Source organism: Berghia stephanieae, chromosome 14 (genome assembly GCF_034508935.2).
Source record: "Berghia stephanieae isolate SIO BIC M18660-M18661 chromosome 14, UCSD_Bste_1.3, whole genome shotgun sequence".
Classification (NCBI taxonomy): Eukaryota; Metazoa; Mollusca; class Gastropoda; order Nudibranchia; family Aeolidiidae; genus Berghia; species Berghia stephanieae.
The window spans coordinates 24,377,359-24,398,821 of NC_088373.1; the positions used below are offsets into that span (position 1 = coordinate 24,377,359).

General features: G+C 36.2%; 2 protein-coding genes across 2 annotated transcripts in view; one reads left to right on the top strand and one right to left on the bottom strand.

Annotated features, from left to right (window-relative positions):
* LOC144959431 (uncharacterized) overlaps window positions 1-551 on the top strand; it is a 38,946-nt gene extending 38,395 nt beyond the window's left edge. The window contains exon 3 of the mRNA XM_078892015.1: window positions 238-551. Coding sequence (XP_078748141.1) covers window positions 238-485 — 248 coding nt within the window. The 3' untranslated portion in view covers window positions 486-551. The remainder of the gene's footprint in view (window positions 1-237) is intronic.
* LOC144959430 (uncharacterized) overlaps window positions 1-21,089 on the bottom strand; it is a 28,685-nt gene extending 7,596 nt beyond the window's left edge. Inside the window, exons 1-7 of the mRNA XM_078892014.1 lie at window positions 21,008-21,089; window positions 15,598-16,028; window positions 14,454-14,570; window positions 13,237-13,538; window positions 11,379-11,508; window positions 9,911-10,354; window positions 8,537-8,731 (exon numbers count right to left, since the gene is read on the bottom strand). Of these exons, the coding sequence (XP_078748140.1) occupies window positions 8,537-8,731; window positions 9,911-10,354; window positions 11,379-11,508; window positions 13,237-13,538; window positions 14,454-14,570; window positions 15,598-16,028; window positions 21,008-21,060 (1,672 nt within the window). The 5' untranslated portion in view covers window positions 21,061-21,089. The remainder of the gene's footprint in view (window positions 1-8,536; window positions 8,732-9,910; window positions 10,355-11,378; window positions 11,509-13,236; window positions 13,539-14,453; window positions 14,571-15,597; window positions 16,029-21,007) is intronic.
* Between the last annotated feature and the right edge of the window lie 374 nt (window positions 21,090-21,463).

Genomic DNA, 21,463 nt, shown 5'->3' on the forward strand with positions numbered 1-21,463 from the left:
TATATATATATATATATATATATATATAATATATATATATATATATATATATATATATATATATATAAAGATAAATAAAAAGACAGATAGATAGATTTGGATAGACAGATAAAGATCATCATTATCATCATCACAACATCTCACCACTACCACAACCACCGCTATCCATTTTTAAAGTCACGTTTGTTATTATCACGTATTTCTTTTCCTTTTTCTTCCCTTCAATCCAAACCACAGCTAACTGGGGAGCCGGCACGATGGGGAAACGGGACTTTCAGAACGACGACGACAACAACAACAACAACCTCATCAACGACAACAACGGCGCCCGTGGTGACATCATGGACAACTACCCAATAAACTATGACGTCTCGAGACACCCCACCGATGGAGATTTCACCAATGGAGACTTCTTCTTGGAGAGACTGGGACGATCATTGGCTCTGCAAGAACTCTTGGCTATCACAAGAAAGACCTCACAGTGATTTAAAAAAAAAAAAACAAGCAAACCCCCCCCCCCCAAAAAAAAAAAATAATAATAAATAAACAAACAAATAAATAAATACATTTTTTAAAAGGAACCCAGCCAAACAAACAATAACAAAACAAAAAAAAAACACCCCAAACCAATGACAATAACAAAATAATGATTGAATAATACGAAATAAAGGAACTTGGGTTCTTTTGGGTTCTGTAGTCCTGGTCTTTCAAACTATATTGCCGGACAATGTAAAACGAATAAATGTCAACTACCAAATCAAAAACGACTTCGATGATGTCGGGCTTGATTAGGAGCAAAAAAAAAAAGAAAGACAACTTCACGGGTTTTAAATTTAAATACACAATTTTACAAAACTCTTTAAATTTCCTTTCACTTCAAAGAAAATTCGAGTCAACTATCGTTCAGTCAACAATCTCAGTGATTCATAAAGAGCCTTAAATATATTTATTTAAAAAAGGCAAAATAATAAAAAAGGAAAAGAAATTTTTAAAAAAAATGATAAAACAAAAAATAAATAAAAACACCAAAAATATCCCTTCCTCCCCCCAAAAAAACCCCAAAAAACAAAAACAAAAAAACCCCCCAAAAAACCCCCCAAAAAACTCGTGCAAAAACCACCAAAACAACTGAAATGATTTTTAAACCAAAGAGTTTTAAACCCCACGTGTCCTGTATAAAAAAAAAAAACAAAAAAACAAAAACAAACGAAAACAGACCAAATGATCAACTTGAAATTAACCTCACTGCTAGCTGGTGTTAAACAAAAACTCTTGAAGATAAAAAAGTGCTCAAAACATGATCAACTGTCACAATAATTATCAATATCTAAAAGAAACAACTCAAATTGAATTTTCCACCAAAAAAAATATTTAAAAATTGTCGAAATATTTTGTCGAAAATAAATGATTTTATTTCAAAGGTAATAACATTTTTTCTTCTTTTCTTCTTCAGTTTCCGAAGGGTCAGTTCAAACATTGTGAAAATGTTGTTAAAACAAAGTGACATTTCAGTTTCTTAACGCAAGGCTTGAAGATTTGAAATTATATATATATATATATATATATATATATATATATATATATATATATATATATATATATATATATATATATATATATATATATATATATATATATATATATATATATATATATATATATACACGCAATTACCACAAGCAAACCCCGACAAATTGATACTTTTGAAACGTGTGGTCTCCGAGGAAATAATGTAATCTTTAATGTAGAAATCTTGCTAAAACATCAATCTATTCTCAATACATGTACGGGGACCAAACTTTCCACTGATTGATTCAAAGTACTTTGATAACAACCGTTCGGGATCCTTTCATAGTACCGGGAAGGTCTTATATTAAGCATGCTCAATTGGATTCCCCTTACAACCGTTTTACAATACCCCCCCCCCCCCCCCCCCCCCCCCAAACACACACACACCAAAAGAGAAAAGAATAACAAAATTATAAAAGTTTTTAAAAAACAAAACAAAAACAAGATCTTGAACGAATTGGAGTGAAAATGCACTGCTCTTACTGCTGAACCAGGAATTCAACCAACAAGGGAAGTAACAATTTAATCAATGAATATGTAAATTTATACCGAGTTACCTCCCTTCAACGCGGATGAGACTGTTTAGTTTTAAAAACAGCGCCGATGTCGGCCATAGAAATGCTAGGTGGTGCTAACCGAGCAGTTGAAGATCAAAAATTGGTCATCACGTGATGAACTGTTACTATAAATATCAATGTTGACCTAATTTTGTGATGTCATGAATTATTGATTTATTTCTCCTTGTTGACCTGTTGTGATGTGATCTTCTTTTCCAAATTTGTAACAGCTTCTAAGTTGACAGACTTCCTTTTCCTTCTTCTTATATGGTATAGGCCAATCCCCATACCCCCACACAAAAAAAAAATAACAACAAAACAACACATTGGCTACAATATAAATATTGTGTGACCATGTGTTGAACCTGAGCCTGACGATTGCATTGAATTTAAAGTCTAAAGTACAGACTTGCCAACCAACCTCAGCCATTTTAAAAGATTTATCATATTTTTCCCAATATTTAAACTAATTTTCTCATATTTTGACCAATATTTAAACTAATTTTCTTATATTTTTCCCAATATTAAAACTAATTTTCTCATATTTTTCCAAATATTTAAACTAATTTTCTCATATTTTTCCAAATATTTAAACTAATTTTCTCCTATTTTTCCCAATATTTATGCTAATTTTATCTATTTTTCCTATTATGCTAATTTTCTAATATTTCCCCAATATTTATGCCAATTTTCTCATATTTTTACCCCAAAAGAAATCATATTTTCAACACGTGCAAATGTCCAAGATTTCAAATTTAACATTCATTGAATTTATGGACTTATCAAGCTAGTAGAGAGTAGGAAAATCCTGCAATTCCAATAACAATCTTCTATCTAGGGGGAGACGGTATTTATCATTTTTTCCTCTTTTCGTTACAAACTGTTGACTTTATGCATTTATCATATGTTACAGTGAATGACATAATCAGTCGAATGATGAAAAGGTTTGAACTGAGATATTGCCAAGTTTAGTTAGAAGGTCAATTTTTATTTAAAAAATGAGTTCTTGTCATAAATGATTAAATCAATCCTTTTGTATATCTTCGGGAAATATCAAAACTTAATTTCGTTTCCAAATATTTTTTACAGCCAGTGAAGTTGAAAAAGTATGAAATTTGAAGAAAAGTTGCTGGATACCTTTCCCATACATCTGACCATAACTTCATGAAAAATCACCCGATTTACTTCAAATAAATATTAAAATGCTCTGGGGAGCATATTCTTTCAGAAAATGCATTTCAAAAAAATGCAAATCTAAAATTTTCACCTTCCTCCTGATTATGTCATGCAAAGACACATATTTTAACCAACATTCTCATACTATCATATGTTGGACCTCAAAGTGTATTAAAATATATGAGAAATCATAATGCAGGGTGGCCAACTTTTCAGAAACTGAATTAGGGAAAATTTTTGGTTACCGCACAATAATGTTAAGAGTGAAGTAATACACAGCCTAATACTAATTTAATACTTTACAAAGAATGAAAATGAAAACAGACATTAAGTTGACATACCTGTAAACCTTGAAAGTGAAAGGGGTAACTTTTGACATATGTATCCTCTATCCAAGCTTAGGAGGTGCATTATGCCCTCTATTGAATTTGGTGCAGAAGTCACAGCCTCTATTCTATTAATAAATATGACTTGACAATTTAAAACTAAAAAACTACACACACATTGAGACCACAGCATCACTACAATACTTTTTACACTATGTACATGATAACAGGCTTTGTTTACTGCTATTATTTGCCTTCTGAATGCAAGCTATCCATGGTGGATCTCTTGCATTTTTGCAAGAACTTGTCAGTCAATTGGACAGGTGGCATGCTTGATGAGGAGACCCTAACTTTATTAACTAAAAGACTGTTTAGAGTGGCATTGCTCAACTGAGATCTGCTTTCAGTTCTATTCTTCCTAACCAAACTAAATATCCTCTCTGATGCTGCATTACTGTGAGGAATTGAAAGAACACTCAGGGCTAGCTGATTTTCATTCGCAATTCGTCTTTTTTTACGATGGGTTTTTTTCGGAAAAAAAAACGCAGTTTCGGGACATCGGGAACGGTGGATCCATTTAGGGAATTTCCCGAAATAATCGGGAAGGTTGGCCACTCTGATAATGGTTGGCAGGTCTGAAAATTATAACATTTGTCTGAAATCAAAAAGCATGCGATATCTCAATTCATTTATAGAGGAAAGTGAATGTCCTGTCTTAAAACATGCCAAAAGCCTATACTCTATAGTTGTTAATTAATCTTAGATTCGAACTCGATCCATTCCCTTTATCTGGTTCAACACACTGCAACACCAGATCGACATAACGCATTAAACGTATGACTATCACTCTTTCTTATTTGTGACCCCTCGTCTCAAAATGGTATTAAGTCGAGATGATTAAGTCGCTGAAAATTGAATGTGTAGCCAGAAATATCAGACTTGAGTTGAGTTAATACGCTTTATTGAGGAAAATGAATACCATATTTTAGAGTGCTAAATACCAATAATTCATATTTTTGACCAGTTTAACTATAATTTGACTTTATGGCATCTTGTCCATCCCGACATAATACCGTTTGAGACATTGGGTCACATTAATTTGTTAAGCTATTTTGACAGCTTTCACCTTCAATCTTTTTGTCCATTATTGATTTTAACAACTAAGGTAAAATGTTCATTGTCGTTTGATTAACGGTCAGTGGTTGAGTTACGATAAGAACTGACAGTAAGGAATAAATTGGTAAATCCAAAACCACAAAATTGTTGTTGTCCATTATTCTCTTGAGGGTCCAAATAGTTTGTTTTTTTTAATAAAGAAAAAAACAATTAAACGTGTGCTCAACGTGCTTTTCAATGGGCCCCAGATCAACAGCAACATTTAACATGACAGTAGGACTACACTTGGCGCTTATAATCAGGCGATATAACAATTTATTTTTTTTCCGACAAGGACAGCGCTGCTTAATTGCCAGGAAGTCAGTTTACACCTGAGTGCGGTTAAAGAATGTAAGTTAAAAGCCTTTTCCAAGGACTCAACTATGCTCAAATGTTCATTGTCCTTTGATTAACGGTCGGTGGCCATCGTGTTACGATAAGAACTGACAGTAGGGAATAAATTGGTTCATCCAAAGCCACAACATTTTTGTTGTGTTATTCTTTTGCGGGTCCAAATAGCTTGTTTTTTTAATAACAAAAAAAAAAAACCCAAACAAAAACATACATGCTCAACGTGACTTTTCAATGGGTCCCTGATCGTAGCCATCGTTAACATATAGCCTGACACTAGAACCCTCTAGGACCTATAGTTTGACGTCATTTTCCAGGTTTTTTGCACCGTCTAGTGAGTTGTCATCAGTAGAGCTCAAGGTAACAAGTGATTCCATTGGTTAAACTATTGAATACAACTCACCATTTGTTTTCTTTTGCGGCCAAATACTTGTCTTTAAACGTCATTTTTTTTGTCAGTGTCAGGCTATAAGTTAACGTTGGCTATGCCCCTGATTAACAGCAACGCTTAACATGACAGTAGGGCTAGACATGGCGCTTTTCATCAGGCGATATAACAATTTTTTTTTTCCAAAAAGGACAACGCTGATTAGTACTCATTTTACACCTGAGTGCGGTTAGAGAATGAAAGTTACAAAGCCTTTTCCGAAGACTCAACAATGCGCTGCTCAGAGCGGGTCTCGAACCTTAGACCTTCTAGTCTAAAATCAAGAATCATACCACTAGACCAGATAGCCGCACGTAACATAAGGTAAGTTGGTAAAGCACTCCAATAACAAGCAAATAAATCGGTATACATCACAGGTGCACCCATACCCCCAATCTTCCATTCATACAGCAGTGGTTGCATGGAAGTCTTGTTTTGTTTTTATACTTTTTGAGGGCTTTACAGTGCAATCAAGATTTTACTCTGTCCCCCTGTCCACCTAGCCGTGATTGGGTCGTGGGGTCTCTTAGACCTGGTGGAAAGTACTATGCGATAGACTATATGTCCTATCCCAAGGATAGCAATCAATTGCTATTGTCCGTTTCACACTATAAAAAATGGGGATAAACTCTGTCTCCATGGGCCGAATGGCTCTGAAAGACGACATAAATAACGCAGGTCTCGTATCAAACATTATCAACGGCATTTTAAGCTCAACCTCAACATAAATGAAATGAACATTTACATAAATTAACCATGCTCAACACGCTTGACTATGTTTCAATTCATTCCCAAAACAGGCCATATAGAACTTTATTTCCATTTCATACAGTACCAGTCGCCTATCAGTCATCCTTTTTTTTTTTTTTTTGTCACAGCCTATTGACAAGTACTTATTCACACCTGAGTCAAGTGGGGTATTGTGATTTTAAGTGCTGTACTTTACCCAAGTTGTCCAGGTCAGACGCAGAAAGTAGTGATGGGTTGGACACACCCTGCGGAAAGAGCCCTGCAATATAACCAAGTAGGCTCTCGATTGGAACCCACAGGGTGAGAGGAGACGGGGTCGTCCAGAACAGGAGAAGCCTTCAACAAGATTTAATTTGTGCGTCTCCAGTCTGACCTGGAGTGAGGTAAAGGTCTGTGCCAAGGACAGAAGAAGATGGAAGAGTGCAGTTGAGGCCCTATGCTCTGCCAGGAGCCAAGAGGCATAATCTCTCAATCTTACTTTACCCAAGGACACAACAATGAAAAAAAAAAAACATAATACCGGACTAAGGCAGAGGGTATATAATATAACATCTTACAGCACACCTGCCTACCCACCTCAAACATTTGAAAAGATTTATCATATAGATAGTATTAGTATGTGCTTGGCTAAGAAACTCACAGCATTGCCATCCAGAAGTATAAAGGACCAACACACAAAACTATGTGTAACCATAAACTTTTAGGGTCTGGTTAATACAGTTAAGTGAGAATTACTCATAAACGTGGATGGCATAAAACAAAGAACCGAGTGACGTCAACTTCGTTCTATCTATATGTGTAAGCTACTCAGAATAATATGGATGGATAGAATTAAGAATGAAGAAGTATGTTAAAGAACAAAGCAGAAACCAGTGGGAGAGGAACCAGGAAGAAGACGATGGATGTGGATCGGACACACGCTTAGAAAGAATGACTCCACTATAACAAAGAAGGGCAGAAGATCAAGGGGAAGGCCATGAGGAACTTGGAGATGATTTAAAGAAGCTGATATACAGAGAAGTGATAAGACATGGAATGAGTTAAAAAAAAGTTAGCTCAGGATAGAAAAGGATGGAAACTGTTTGTCTGTGGCCTATACCCAGACCCAGGGTGAAAAAGGCAATGATGATGATGATCATCATATTTTTTCCACAATATTTACGGTAATTTTCATAGGACAGAAGATCAAGGGGAAGGCCATGAGGAAGTTGGAGAAGATTTAAAGAAGCTGATACACAGAGAAGTGATAAGAAATGGAATGAGTTTTAAAAAAGTTAGCTCAGGATAGAAAAGGATGGAAACTGTTTGTCTGTGGCCTATACCCTGATCCAGGGTGAAAAAGGCAATGATGATGATCATCATCATATTTTTTCCACCATATTTAGGTAATTTTCTCATATCCCCCCCCCCCCCCCCCCCCCCCCCCCCAAAGAAAAATAAAACATATTTCCACCAAGACTATCAAACACTACCTAGAATCCTGAAATTCCTATGCCAACTATCTGTCAGGCTACTGAGAAATTCATCTAAGTGGGGATGATATTTAAACATCCTTCAACTACCCCTAGTTGTAAGTTGGCTATCAATCGCTGACTGAAATTAAATAATATCACTTTCTCTTTCAATAAACAAACGCACACAATTAGGTGTAACGATGACAATGAAGAAAATTAAAGACTCCTCCTTAGGGGGTTGAAGTAGAAGAAGAAGAAGAAGAAGAAGAAGAAGAAGAAGAAGAAGAAGAAGAAGAAGAAGAAGAAGAAGAAGAAGAAGAAGAAGAAGAAGAAGAAGAAGAAGAAGAAGAAGAAGAAGAAGAAGGAGGAGGAGGAGGAGGTGGTGGAAGAAGAAGAAGAAGAGGAAGAAGAAGAAGAAGAAGAGGAAGAAGAAGAAGAAGAAGAAGAAGAAGAAGAAGAAGAAGAAGAAGAAGAAGAAGAAGAAGAAGAAGAAGAAGAAGAAGAAGAAGAAGAAGAAGAAGAAGAAGAAGAAGAAGAAAAAGAAGGAGGAGGAGGAGGAAAAGGAGAGGAAGAAGAAGTTGATAAAAGAGAAAGGAGGAGGTGGAAGAAGAAGATCAAAGGGAGGAGAAAGAGTAGAAGAAGGAGCAGGGGAAGGAGGAGGTACAGAATGAAGAAGAGGAGGAACAGGGGAAAAAAGAGTAGAAGGAGAAAAAGAAAAGTAACTACAGAAAAAAACAAAAAAAAAACAAAACAACCAATCTATCTACTCACCATTCATTTCTCTCATCGCTCTAGCAAAATCAACGGGATCTTTAAAACTGATGAAACCATAACCTTTCGTCTTGTCTGACCTACGATCCCTGATGACCTTGGCCTTGAGGAATCCTGGGTACTTGCTGAAGGCCCTGACCAGCGTGTCATCGGTCACTTCATTTCCAAGATCACCAGCAAAAATTCGATAGTCGTCTGAAGAACACAGAATAAATACAAAATCAGACGGTATGTCCTAGATAATCTTTAAAAGATAAAGATCTGAACAAGTGTGTATGAAAGGTGGCAGACAAAGCAAGATATAAAAATACAAGAAAAAAAAGTATCCCAAAATATCAGTCGACCTCAGCATGGCTAGGCGGTACGGTCTTTGCTTTGTACCCGAAAGGTACCGAGTTCGATCATCTGCTGCTGCGCTGCGTGGTCTTGAGCAAGACTCGCCACCTCACCCTAGCTCAATTTGCAGCTGATGCCTGGGTTATTCCAGTCTTCCCTTGGAATAGACCCTAGAGACAAATTTCCCATATATGGGATGAATAAAGGGAATTTTATTTTATTCTATCATAGATCTATGAGTTTGGAATCTAGACATTGTATAAATAATATATTTGGCCACTTTTCTTACCTCTTTTAAGCTTTCTGATTTCTTTAGTTATTTGTGCATTCAATTAAGGTACAGGTAATGGAGGAAGTTGGTCACCGTTTAATGGAGACTCCCCTTGTTTCGTCATTTTTCTTTAATAATGTAGTGATTTTTGTTCAAATTTTGAAGAAACTAAACATTATTTCTTAATCACATAGCTACCACTCCCAGCGTTTTGTCATTCCCAACCAATAATCCAAAATTGATTGTTCTGGGTTATTTAGTTTTTTGAATCTATAAAGCTCGAGTGTTTGAGGCTTAGCCCCATTATAATAAGATGGCTTTTGTTATTTGGATGTTTTTTGAAGCTGTTATATTCATTTTTGTTCATTAACAATTATTTTAAAACAGTCCAAAGCTTCTAATAGCTTAGTATGACAAATATCTTAGCAAGAAATGAAGTGAGTAGGAAAGTGCCAGAAGACAACAGAGAATAAAAACTTTGTGGCTGAGATGGGGGCTCGAACCTGCGACCTTACTGGTACGACAACTCCGCCTGGCCGGGAAGATCGTGACCCGTGGATAGCTCATACGGTAGAGTCACGATCTCCCCGGCCAGGCAGAATTGTCATACCAGTAAGGTCGCTGGTTCAAACCCCATAGCCGCCGCAAAGTTTTTATTCTCTGTTGTCTTCTGGCACTTGCCTACTCACTTCATCTCTTGTGATTATCAACATAAGTGCCTGCTCCACTCACTTTTTTGAATCAAAAATGTCTTAACAGTAACTTACCATTCGCCCAATCAGACAGGGTAGGGTCCTCCCACGTGGTATTGGCGGCCATGCGAATAAATTTCTTATCTTTCTTTTTCTTATCCTTTTTTCCAACCCCGCCACCGGCAACCCCAGGCATGGCAGCCGAGTCAGAACTGCTGCTGTCGATGAGGGGGTTCATCTGCATTACGTGCTGTTGGGGCATCCCCATCATCATTGGCATGCCGCCCATGTGCGTCATCTGCTGTTGCTGCTGCTGCTGTTGTTGTTGTTGTTGTTGCCGTGGCATCATGCTACCAGCCATGTTAACGCCTACCATTCCTCCGTACATGGGGCCCCCTGGAATCATATCCATATTGGATACAGTTGTATTGTCCCCGGATGACACTGTCGGTGTTGTGGAGGATGTGGACGTTGATGTGTTGGATGCAAATGATGGGTCAGAACTTTTTGAAGCAGCATCTTAATAAAAATAAATAAAAAAGAAACATGCATTTTTTTTTGTTGACATCAAAACATGATTAAATTCTTATCTATGAGTTTTCTAGGGTTCAAATAGGTCAGTGATAGAGTACTCGTGTATAAGCAAAGGGACAGATATCGACCTCAGAACAGTCAAGATTTTTTTTTCTCAACAATAGGCTTCAACAGTTATGATGTCACTTCCCTCGTAATGACGCATAGTAACTTAGTAACGAGCTCTAAACTATTGGAACAATGGCGGACGCCCTTATGAAATATTTCTTCGACGAGCATAAAAGTGTATCCAGAGGAGAAAAACATTATAAATCTGATCCTGTTTTGACTTTTATACAATCTGATAACATGACATATGAAAAGTTCTAGCCAGCATGAAGAATAAAAAGTACCAATTTTCTTTGTTTTGAACCATGCTGCTCGCCGTTGCTGGGCGACGTAACATCAGACTATTGAATCCAATTACCCATTTAACCGAGATCGACCAAGTTCCATGGGCCTTGTGGCTCTGAAGGACTACTTTTAAATGATTTTTTTTTAAAGTTTGCCCAATAACAAAACGTACTCGATGAAACAATCAAAACAAAAAACAAAAAAAGATATAGATTTAAATTACTTTCTACATGAATAAAAAAAAACCTCAAAAAAGCCTGAGCTTTTATATAGTGCAAAACCCACTAAACATGCTCAAAGCGCTTTACAAATGGTCCCTGACTAACAGCAACATGTAACATGTAGAATGAGACATGATGCCTGTTAAGCGATATTGCAATTTTTTTCCGGCAGACAACACCGTTGAAGGCCAGGTACTCATTGTTACACCGGAGTTCGGTAAGAGAATGTGAGTAAAGATCCTTTTCCAAGGACTAGACTATGCGCCGAGCGAGGCTCAAACTCAAACCCAGGACCTTCCGATCCGAAAGTGAGTGTCGTACCACTAGGCCACTTAGCCGCACTTATATAGCACCAACTATTAATCCACTGAAAAGTGATCTATGGCAAAACCAACCTCCTTCTTTCACTTTCTTTTTCTTCTTCTTCTTCTTAGTTGTCTCATCCTTTTTCAGCTCCACGTTGATGACAGGGGCAGCTGAGTATACTTTAGGCTGGGATTCGCCCTCTGCTGGTGTCTGTCCTTCCTGGAATCAGGCAAAAATTAACCCATGAATCCTTTTTATACCAAAGATATAGAAATCGAGCATCAAAAAGCACATATCCATGTGTGTAAAGCAATCATAGCTTGTGGCCAACTTAACTGCTGTGGACAAAAATACTCGCAAACCCAAGCCATGCCCACAGCCAACTGACGAATATACTCTGGGTGGGTGGCTGTAGACAAAGATCCTGACTATAAATTTGACCTAATTCACTTTGTTTATATGAAATACATTCTGGGATGGTTCAATACTTCCTTTCATAACATCCACGCTGAAGAAAACGAGCAAAAATTAATACTAGCATATTTCCAAAATAAATATTATGTTGTTATATAATTTGTATATTTCCAGAGATCAACTGGATGGTCTTATGACTTTTTTTTCAGTCATTTTTTCATCTGTCTTCAAATCAAACAAGTGGAAAAAAATTATTTTTTTAAACTTTGTTTCAACTATCAATCTAATGCATTAACAATTTATTCCAGAACGATTTGCAAAAAACAAAAATCAAAATCCATCCATTGCAAAAAAATTTTTTTCTTCTCTTAATTTACTCAATACTCTAAACTAGTACTAAAAAATGGCTCAAGATTGGGTAAGGAACTGGCTGTGAAAGGTCAGGACCAAATAAGTTACGGAGCAGCATGGTCTTTGTTTTGTACATGAAAGGTACTGAGTTCGATCACCCACCTCTGCGCTGTGTGGCCTTGAGCAAGTCACCTCACCCTAGCTCAATTTGCGGCGCTGCACTGCGGCTGACGCCTGGGTTTTTCCAGTCTTCCCTTGGAATCTTGGAATAGACCCTAAAGATAAATTTCCTCTATGGGATGAGTAAATGGAATTTTATTATTTATCATCATTAAAAACCGTATTCAAATTCGTGGACTGTTGATCTGTTCCCACTAATTTTAAACATTTGCGTGCTGTTTGAGAAACATGACGACATCCACTTTAGAGTGACCCCACTGATTCCAAAGGTTATGTCAATTCGATCTAGCATAATTTACTGGTCTATAGTATCGAATGCAGATGATAAATCTAGAAGATTCAGGACTGTAATTTTCCCTTTATCTGATTCTACCAACAGATCATTTCTTCACGGGCACAAGTGACGTTTCTGTGCTGTGATATGTCTTGTAAGCAGATCGGTATGGCTCAAATGATCCATTCAATGTTAAATGTCTAAGAAGGTGTTTCAAAATTACTTTCTCAATTATTTTACAGAAAAATGGAAGGTTCGACACAGATCACTAGTTTCTCAGACAAATTATTTTTATTTGTTGGTAGGAATGTTTGTTTTGTCCTTCCCAGCAAATCATCATTGATTCATAATCATCTCCTTAATTCCCAATTCCAGATTTTGTTTGTTCTTCATTAGAGATAAATGCTTTGCACTGTTGGTTTTGTGCCTCTGGCTCTCGGCTTTCCTAAGATCTGACTTCCCTTGGAATAGATCCTAAAGACAAATTTACTCTATGGGACGAATAAAGGGAATTTATTTATTTTATCTAAAATAATTAGACGTTAAGAACTGCAACTGCAAGTTTTTATACTGACGTCCAATAGCAATAATATGCCAAAATAAAACATCAAAGAATCAATATAAAAAATTAAAAAATCCAGTAGGAAGAGAATTTTATAAATTTGGTCAGGATTCTTTGAAGAAAAGACTCCCTAAAAATACAGGGAAATCCTGTATGCTCTGCTTACCCCAACCATTCCTGAAGCCATGCCGGTACTAATATCCTGAGGCACCACCTGGGGCCCTATCGGCATTCCCACACCAGGGCCTCCCATACCCATCGGAGGGCCCATGGGAGGATGCATGGCCGGTCCGATGACGGGTGGCCCCATGTTGGGATGACCTGCAGGCATACCCATTCCAGGGCCGCCCATGAAATGTTGACCCATCTGTCCAGGGTTTGGACCCGGGGGTCTTCCAAAAGCCTGTTGTGGGGGTGGAGGTGGAGGGGGTCTCATCCCTGGTGGTCTAGGAAATGGAGGTCTGTGACCTGAAGAACATCAGTTCAATGAAAAGTTTAATCTTAAAACGAGTGACATGAATAATATGAAAAAAAAAAAAAAGAAAAAAAAAATCAAAACAAATCAAGAAAGTTACCTTGGGAGAGAGAAAATAAAACAACCTAAAAACAGAAAATTGTTCACAACTTAGCAAAGAAAACTTTCATTTTAACAACAATTGCAGTCATGTTACAAATTTCTTCATAGAGAGATTCAGAAGTTTATTTTTAGGCAATTGCCAATATAACTCATACAAGAATATAATATTTCAATCAACAAATCAAGTGAGTAAAATAAATAATATAGCAAGGCAAACAATGATGATGATAATAATAATAATAATAATAATAATAATAATAATAATAATAATAATAATAATAATAATAATAATAATGTTTATAAATGTTAACTAATTTTGAATCACTTTGAGTGCCAGCAGTTGTAGGAAAAATATGTGGCTCTGACTGAATATCTTTTTTTAAAAAAAAGACAAACATCAAGACATATTAACAATTTTTTTTATATGCCCTTCCGTCACGACATCATAAGATATCGTTGCCTAGGCATTCCAAGAAAGAATATAGATAATTCATCAAACAAGATGTCTGATGTCAACGTTGTCCAAAGTGAGCAAATTGGGGGTTAATAATCTTGGATAAGTAAAAAAAATGAAAGTGCCTGAAGCGGAGCTCGAACCCAGGGGAATTAATTTTAAAAATTTAGCTTTTATATAGCGCAATATCCACAAACATGCTCAAATTGCTTTACAAAGGGTCCCTTTTGGAAGACGTAATTGGCCTTGAAATTTGTCTAAAATTTGTAAGATTCGGCAGGTATGCACTGAATTCAGTAAATTGGCAACCACTGTGTGATTGGGAGGCTATGGAGTAGAAGGGACAACTTACCTGGTGGTGGCCTCAGAGGCATGCGGTGTCGCAGTTGTGGTGGCATGAAGGCAGGACGTGGGTGCATCCCTGCATTCATCGTGTCTGGGGGTGGGGGTGGTGGAGGAGGGGCAAGGACTGCATTAGGCAGGGGGGGGGGGGGGGGGGGGGGTTAAGGAGAAGGCGACGTTAAATTTTAAAAATTTGAATACAATTACTCAGTCTCACAGCATGTATTAAATTAATAAAAATGAATATAACTGCTTCCAAATTTTAAAAAAAGAGAATACCAAACAGGGAATGTTTCGGGCTCAAAACACTTCTTCAGCGAACAACAACAAAAAACAATAAAGACATAAATACATTACTAAATTCCCAGATTGATGACAGAGGAATTTTGTAGGTTCTCTCTGTAATGAAATGTAGTGACGTATTTATGTCTTTCTTGTATTTTGTTGTTGGCTGAAGAAAGGTTTTGAGCCTAAACGTTCCGTGTTTGGTATTTTGTTCTTTTTTGAAGCTGTTATATTCATATTTTTGTTTATTACTTCTAACAGTCCACAGCTTCTAGCAGCCTAGTATCACAGCATGTATCAAATCTTTGAATATATTGACAAGAAAATAAAAGACAACCATTGAACAAGGGAGATTTCATTATATAAATATCCACTTTAGTAAATCTCCCTGATTGCCAATAGACAATTATGTCTTAAGGCTTTCCAACAAAATTATCGCGATACAATAAGACAGTTAGTTGTCATCGCTGCCAGATAAACACCTTGTAGTAACCCAATTTGTATTATTACCAACTAATTCATATGAAGCGAATAAAAAACACTTTTCTAATATCCCACTCTTTGTCTAATAATATAGGGAAAATATAGAGGGCAATTAATTATGACTCGCACACATAAATTGAAATAATAAACAAAAGAAAAAAAAATTATTTCTGTTCAAGGTCTTCCCATTTGACAGACAACTAATAATCCATTTTTTCACTGAATGCATTACAGCATAGCTTAATTTTCCTAATTCTAAATCGTCTCACAAAAGAGTTAAAATTGTTTTACAGATTTAATAAATGTGTAGATGTATCTAGTTTCTAGTTTTTCAAAACTAATAACAAATAAAACCTTAAAGATAAAAATGATTGAATCACGCTCACCATTTGACGATTTTAAAGAGCCATCAGAGCTCTGAGTAGGCCCCACACCGGGAGGTGGAGGTGGGGGTGGAGGAGGGGGAGGGGCCAGACGAGGTCCATGAGGACGACCGGGTCTCTCGTCAACATCAAAAAACTCGTTGGTCCTCTCGTCGTCACCTTTAAAACCCGGACCCCTTCTTCCATCGGTCTGACGCAAATCCTCATCCCCATACAAATTTTCACCGTCTATGTCCTCATCCTGGAGCTGCTGCACCTGTCGGTGACCTGGTTCGTTTTCCTCTTGAGGATCGTCCCTCGGATGATTACGACCGATGTTATCAGCCTGCCTTCGTAATGTGGTCAGGGCAGCCTGAACCTTGTCGAATGTGTTTGCTCCAAGAATGAACCCTGACCCTTGAGGCTGTCCAGGTGTCTGGATCTCCGCCTCAAAGCTGGCAAATATAAAATATAATTAATATAAATGGAATTATCTCCTTAATTATATGTGGGCGTCCTTGAGATAATCAGTCGTATGGTGAAAAGATTCAAACAGAGATATTGACAATTTTATTCAAGAGGTCATTTTTTATGGAAAATGAGTTTTCATAAAAAATCATTAGAAAATCAAAAAGTTTTCTACATATTGATGAAATATTTTTATCGAATTCTACTCCTAAATATTTTATTTTAATTTTTTTTTTTATGAAGGTAATTTTTATTATACTTAATATCAACTCTTGTCAACTTTGGAGGCGATTTTCTCAAAATTAGGGTTTCACACCCTAGCCCATGCATAAGACCATAACTTCATTAAAAATAACCCGATTTGCTTCAAATAAAGATTAAAATGTTCAGGAGACATTGAGCATTCAAAAAACAAAAAATTTTCACCAGGTTTGATTATGTCAGGGACACACACATATAGTATAATTACAGGGTGGCCAACTTTTCAGAAACTGAATTAGGGAAAATTTTTGGTTACCGCACAATAATGTTAAGAGTGAAGTAATACACAGCCTAATACTAATTTAATACTTTACAAAGAATGAAAATGAAAACAGACATTAAGTTGACATACCTGTAAACCTTGGAAGTGAAAGGGGTAACTTTTGACATATGTATCCTCTATTCAAGCTTAGGAGGTGCATTATGCCCTCTATTGAATTTGGTGCAGAAGTCACAACCTCTATTCTATTAATAAATATGACTTGACAATTTAAAACTAAAAAACTACACACACATTGAGACCACAGCATCACTACAATACTTTTTACACTATGTACATGATAACAGGCTTTGTTTACTGCTATTATTTGCCTTCTGAATGCAAGCTATCCATGGTGGATCTCTTGCATTTTTGCAAGAACTTGTCAGTCAATTGGACAGGTGGCATGCTTGATGAGGAGACCCTAACTTATTAACTAAAAGACTGTTTAGAGTGGCATTGCTCAACTGAGATCTGCTTTCAGTTCTATTCTTCCTAACCAAACTAAATATCCTCTCTGATGCTGCATCAGCGTCTTTTTTTACGATGTTTTTTTTTCGGGAAAAAAAAACGCAGTTTCGGGACATCGGGAACGGTGGATCCATTTAGGGAATTTCCCGGAATAATCGGGAAGGTTGGCCACTCTGTAATTATAATGACAATGCCCTTTAGCCTAGTGAGCATTTTGGCCTGCAAAACAGACCACAATCATAGATAGTTTCCCTTGGCAAACTCGGCCGGCTTTAGCTTGCGAGCCCACGTTTTTTTATCTTTAAATAATTTAATGGCCTGCTTTGGATAGGAAGACCAGGATTTTGAACTTTGAACCTATCAAAATTGTCTTATAATCTCTAGGACTACAATATTATATTTCAAACTCTTTATGTTGTTGCGATAAAGTAAGTTGAGGGGAGGGCAATCATGTGTGTGTATATATATATATATATATATATATATATATATATATATATATATATATATATATATATATATATATATATATATTAATATATATATATATAAAAACCTTAAACGCATTCACATGGATAGTTCTAAGAATGACTATCATAGTCATGATGCCACCTTTTAAAGTATTTTTATCAAACTTGCCCACAATATGATAATATCATGTTGCAAAGGTTGAAATCCCCCCCCCCCCTCCCCCCTTTAGAAAAAAGAAGAAAAAAATAAAAAGAGAGATATTTGAGAAGGATGGACAGACAATATCAACATTTGGTTTGACTGAGAATTGAGATTTTGACCGTTTCAATTTTTCCTTCAAGTCTGAATCTTCAACGGATCGATTTTTATCTGGAAATAATCAGTGTTTTCTTCAGATTGTTTGGATTTAATTCATGGCTAGTTTGGCATTTTGCATAAAAACTGTTATCTGCCAATGTCTGGGGAGGCCTTCCGAAAGCTCCTTGTGCAAGCATTTCTTTCAGTTTGTATTTTTACTTGTGGATCTTTATTCAATTTGTCAACATACAATATACAGTAGCATTTTAAAAATTCTAGAACAAACCTTTATAGGTTAATAGTGAAAGCTTGAACTTCCCTAATACTAATATGACCATTGTTTGGGTTTTCCGCAACCATTTTGTTTTGTTATTGAAAGCAGTCCTAGTTCTAGGTTTGTTTTTTTTCTATTAGGGTTATCTCCAGGTCGGAGGATTTATTTTTTTTTCTAATACTAATAGGGTTAGTCATAAGCATAAGTCTTAGTAAAGGTGCTAGGGTGCTTGTTTTTCCTATTAGGGAGTTAGTAAATGGTAATGTTTTTTTCCTTTTTCTTTTGTTTTGTTTGATTTTGATATTCCAAATTGGGATCCATTATTTTTCTTAGGGTACCCAGTTAACGGTTAGTTGACGGAATATTTGAATTATTTCCCTTAGAATTAGAACAAGGAGCTTTTGGAAGGCCTCCCAATGACTGTCTATGTATAAAAGAGCCTGGCTCTTGTTATTCATAGCGTTGTGATTATCCCCAGACACCTGTCTGGGGATAATGAAAATTCGTTATCCCCAGACACATATTTGAAAATCCGCTCTTTTAAACAATCATCCACATTCCAGCATATGGAATGTTTCCAAATGCACGTAGAAATAGGGAAAGTTAATAAAATATCTATAAAAATAAAAACATAAAATTAACCAACATTAAATCAGTTGTTACTACATATACACAATATGCGTCGACTTCGAAGTGGGTGTCATGGCCAAATGGTTTAGTCGTCTGCCCTGGAAGTTTTACCAGAATCCACGATGCGGGTTCGAATCCTGGTTCCGCCACTTTTTTTTTTTTAATTCCGTCTTCTTTTTACAGAACGTTGCAATGGGTTAAATGTCCCATCCATCCTCCCCCCACCTCTTTTTTTAAAAACAATTTTAAGAAATTCATGCTCAGAAATGGAACAAAAGGCCAAACAAAAAGGAGAAAAGAATTGACTCGCACAAAAAAAAAAAAAAGAGGTGGAGGGAGGATTCGAACCCACAACGTCTATTCTGGTAAAACTAAACCATTCGGCCATGAAACCCACTTCGGAGTCAACGCATATTGTGTATATGTAGTACAACTGATTTAATGTTGGTTAATTTTATGTTTTTATAGATATATTTTTAACTTTCCTTTTTATTTCTATGTGCATTCGGAAACATTCTATATTCTGGAATGTGGATTAATTGTTTAAAAGAGCGGAATTTCAAATATCTGTCTGGGGATAACGAAATTTCGTCATCCCCAGACAGGTGTCTGGGGATAACGAATTTTCATTAGGAAGCGTTTGAGTTTGACTCCCACTGCTGCTGCTCACTAAACTAGGCACTTGCAAGAAAGCTCTCGCGAGTTGAAATCAGGTGAGGATTTCTGTTTCCGTTTTTGAGGGGAAAAAATTTAGGAGTGATTTTAAAATGTTCATTCTTCTTTCTCAGTGGAATGAAATGGCGTGTATTATATATCATTGGAAAGGGCATAAAATTCTACATACAATGATGCTAATATTATTATCTTTTTATATCATGATTTTGAGAAATCTTTGTGTAAAGAGAGTATATGTGTTTAAACGCTTATAACTTTTAAACCAGAGATGGTCCTTCTTAATAAAAACAAGTCCTTCTGAGATACATATTAAAGTAGCTTCTCTAAAAATTTCAGAGCATATATGTTTGCACTTAAAAGTTAGAGCTCCCCAAAAAACAGTAATTGGCCTCGATTGTTTACAGAAGCTGCCATTTTCTTATACCGATTCACTTCCTGTCGTCTGCTGCGTTTGAGAGATAACTTCGTCAATCCACATCAAACTTTACATCTTTATATCTGACAATTTATTCCATTTATGGAAGTTATTTTTGTTTTAAATTATTTAATTAATTGGCGTTTTCATGCATTCATTTTATAATTTACAATTCTCTTCCTTTTTTTTCCGATTGATTTTTCACTGTTGATTTTGACGTTTTTCATCCTTTGACGGACGTCTGTCCAATTTAGGGGAACGGGGGAGCGGAAGTTTTTAAAATCACCTATTTTCGATCATTTTAAACACTAATACACCACCTCAAACATTTATCAGTCCATATCTCTGCTTTTATGAGGTCTATTTTCATTTTGAAAAGTTCAAAGTGAATAACTAAATGACGCCGATTCAGTGGTGTATTTGGTCTATCTACATGTGAATAAATATTTAATTGTCGACTTTTCCAAAATTCCAATAGGTCATTCATTTGCATGTCGTGATCTATTTTTCCTTGATTTCAGCTGTTTCAGCTCTAAACTATACCTGTCTCTCTCAATAAATAATTATTTTTCTGTTTGCAATGTATTACAGAGATGTTGAATTACCACATGTAAAAATTTCAAAGTTGTATCTGAAGCCGTTTCTGAATTATACTTGACTATCCATTGAGTTGCTGTGTTTTGGTCACATATTTTCCTATAACTTACTATAAGCTTCTATAGAGATTTTTCACCACATAAAAGGTCATAACTTTTTAACTAGTTAAGATAGAGCGATAATTTTTTCACTTTAGTAAATGTTTCACTCCCCTTTATTTTTCTACGCTAAATTAATACCGATATCACTATTTTTAAAAATTCTTGCAAGTGCTAAAGTAAGTTAGAGTTACCGTGTACGTAAAACATTTAGTAAAAGCGAACGCAATTTCCAGTCGGTCATAACTTTCTTATGGGCGAGTTGGGTTACAATTTGACTCCCACTGCTGCTGCTCACTAAACTGCCTAGAGTTACCGTGTACGTAGACACTCCGTTTAGCCTTAGCCTTGCCTTGCCTTAGCAGACGAGAATTAAACTTGTCTTCCTGCTGCTTGGCCTAAAAAACCAATGTTATTCATAACCTGGATTTCCATGTCATTTTATATTAATTAAACATGGTTAACACTTTAATATGATAGTGTAATTTTCTAAAACAAGAAATGAAAACACAACATACCGGTCCATCTCTTCTTCCATTTCGCGCAAACGTTCTTTGCTGATCGACGCCATGATTGCTGTTTATTTGCAACCTAGTTTCGTTTTTCAACCTAACGGAAATACACACACATATTTTTTGTAGCGGTTCGGGAAACTATAATCGTTATAAGAATCTCATCACACAACGCACACTGTTGATGCCAGACTACATCATTTTAATTTTTTTTTTTTTTTAAAGAGCTTTTTTATTTCGCGCAATATCCACTAAACGTACTCCAAGCGGTCCCAAGCCAACATCAACATTCAACATTTATTAGGAAGGGTCATGGCGCTTATTAGGCGATATTACAATTTTTTTTTTGGTTTTTTTTTCGGACAGAGACAACACTGTTAGCGGTCAGGTACTCATTTTACACCTGAAAACGGTGAGTGAATGTGAGTAAAGAGCCGTCTCAAAGGACTCAACTATGCGTGA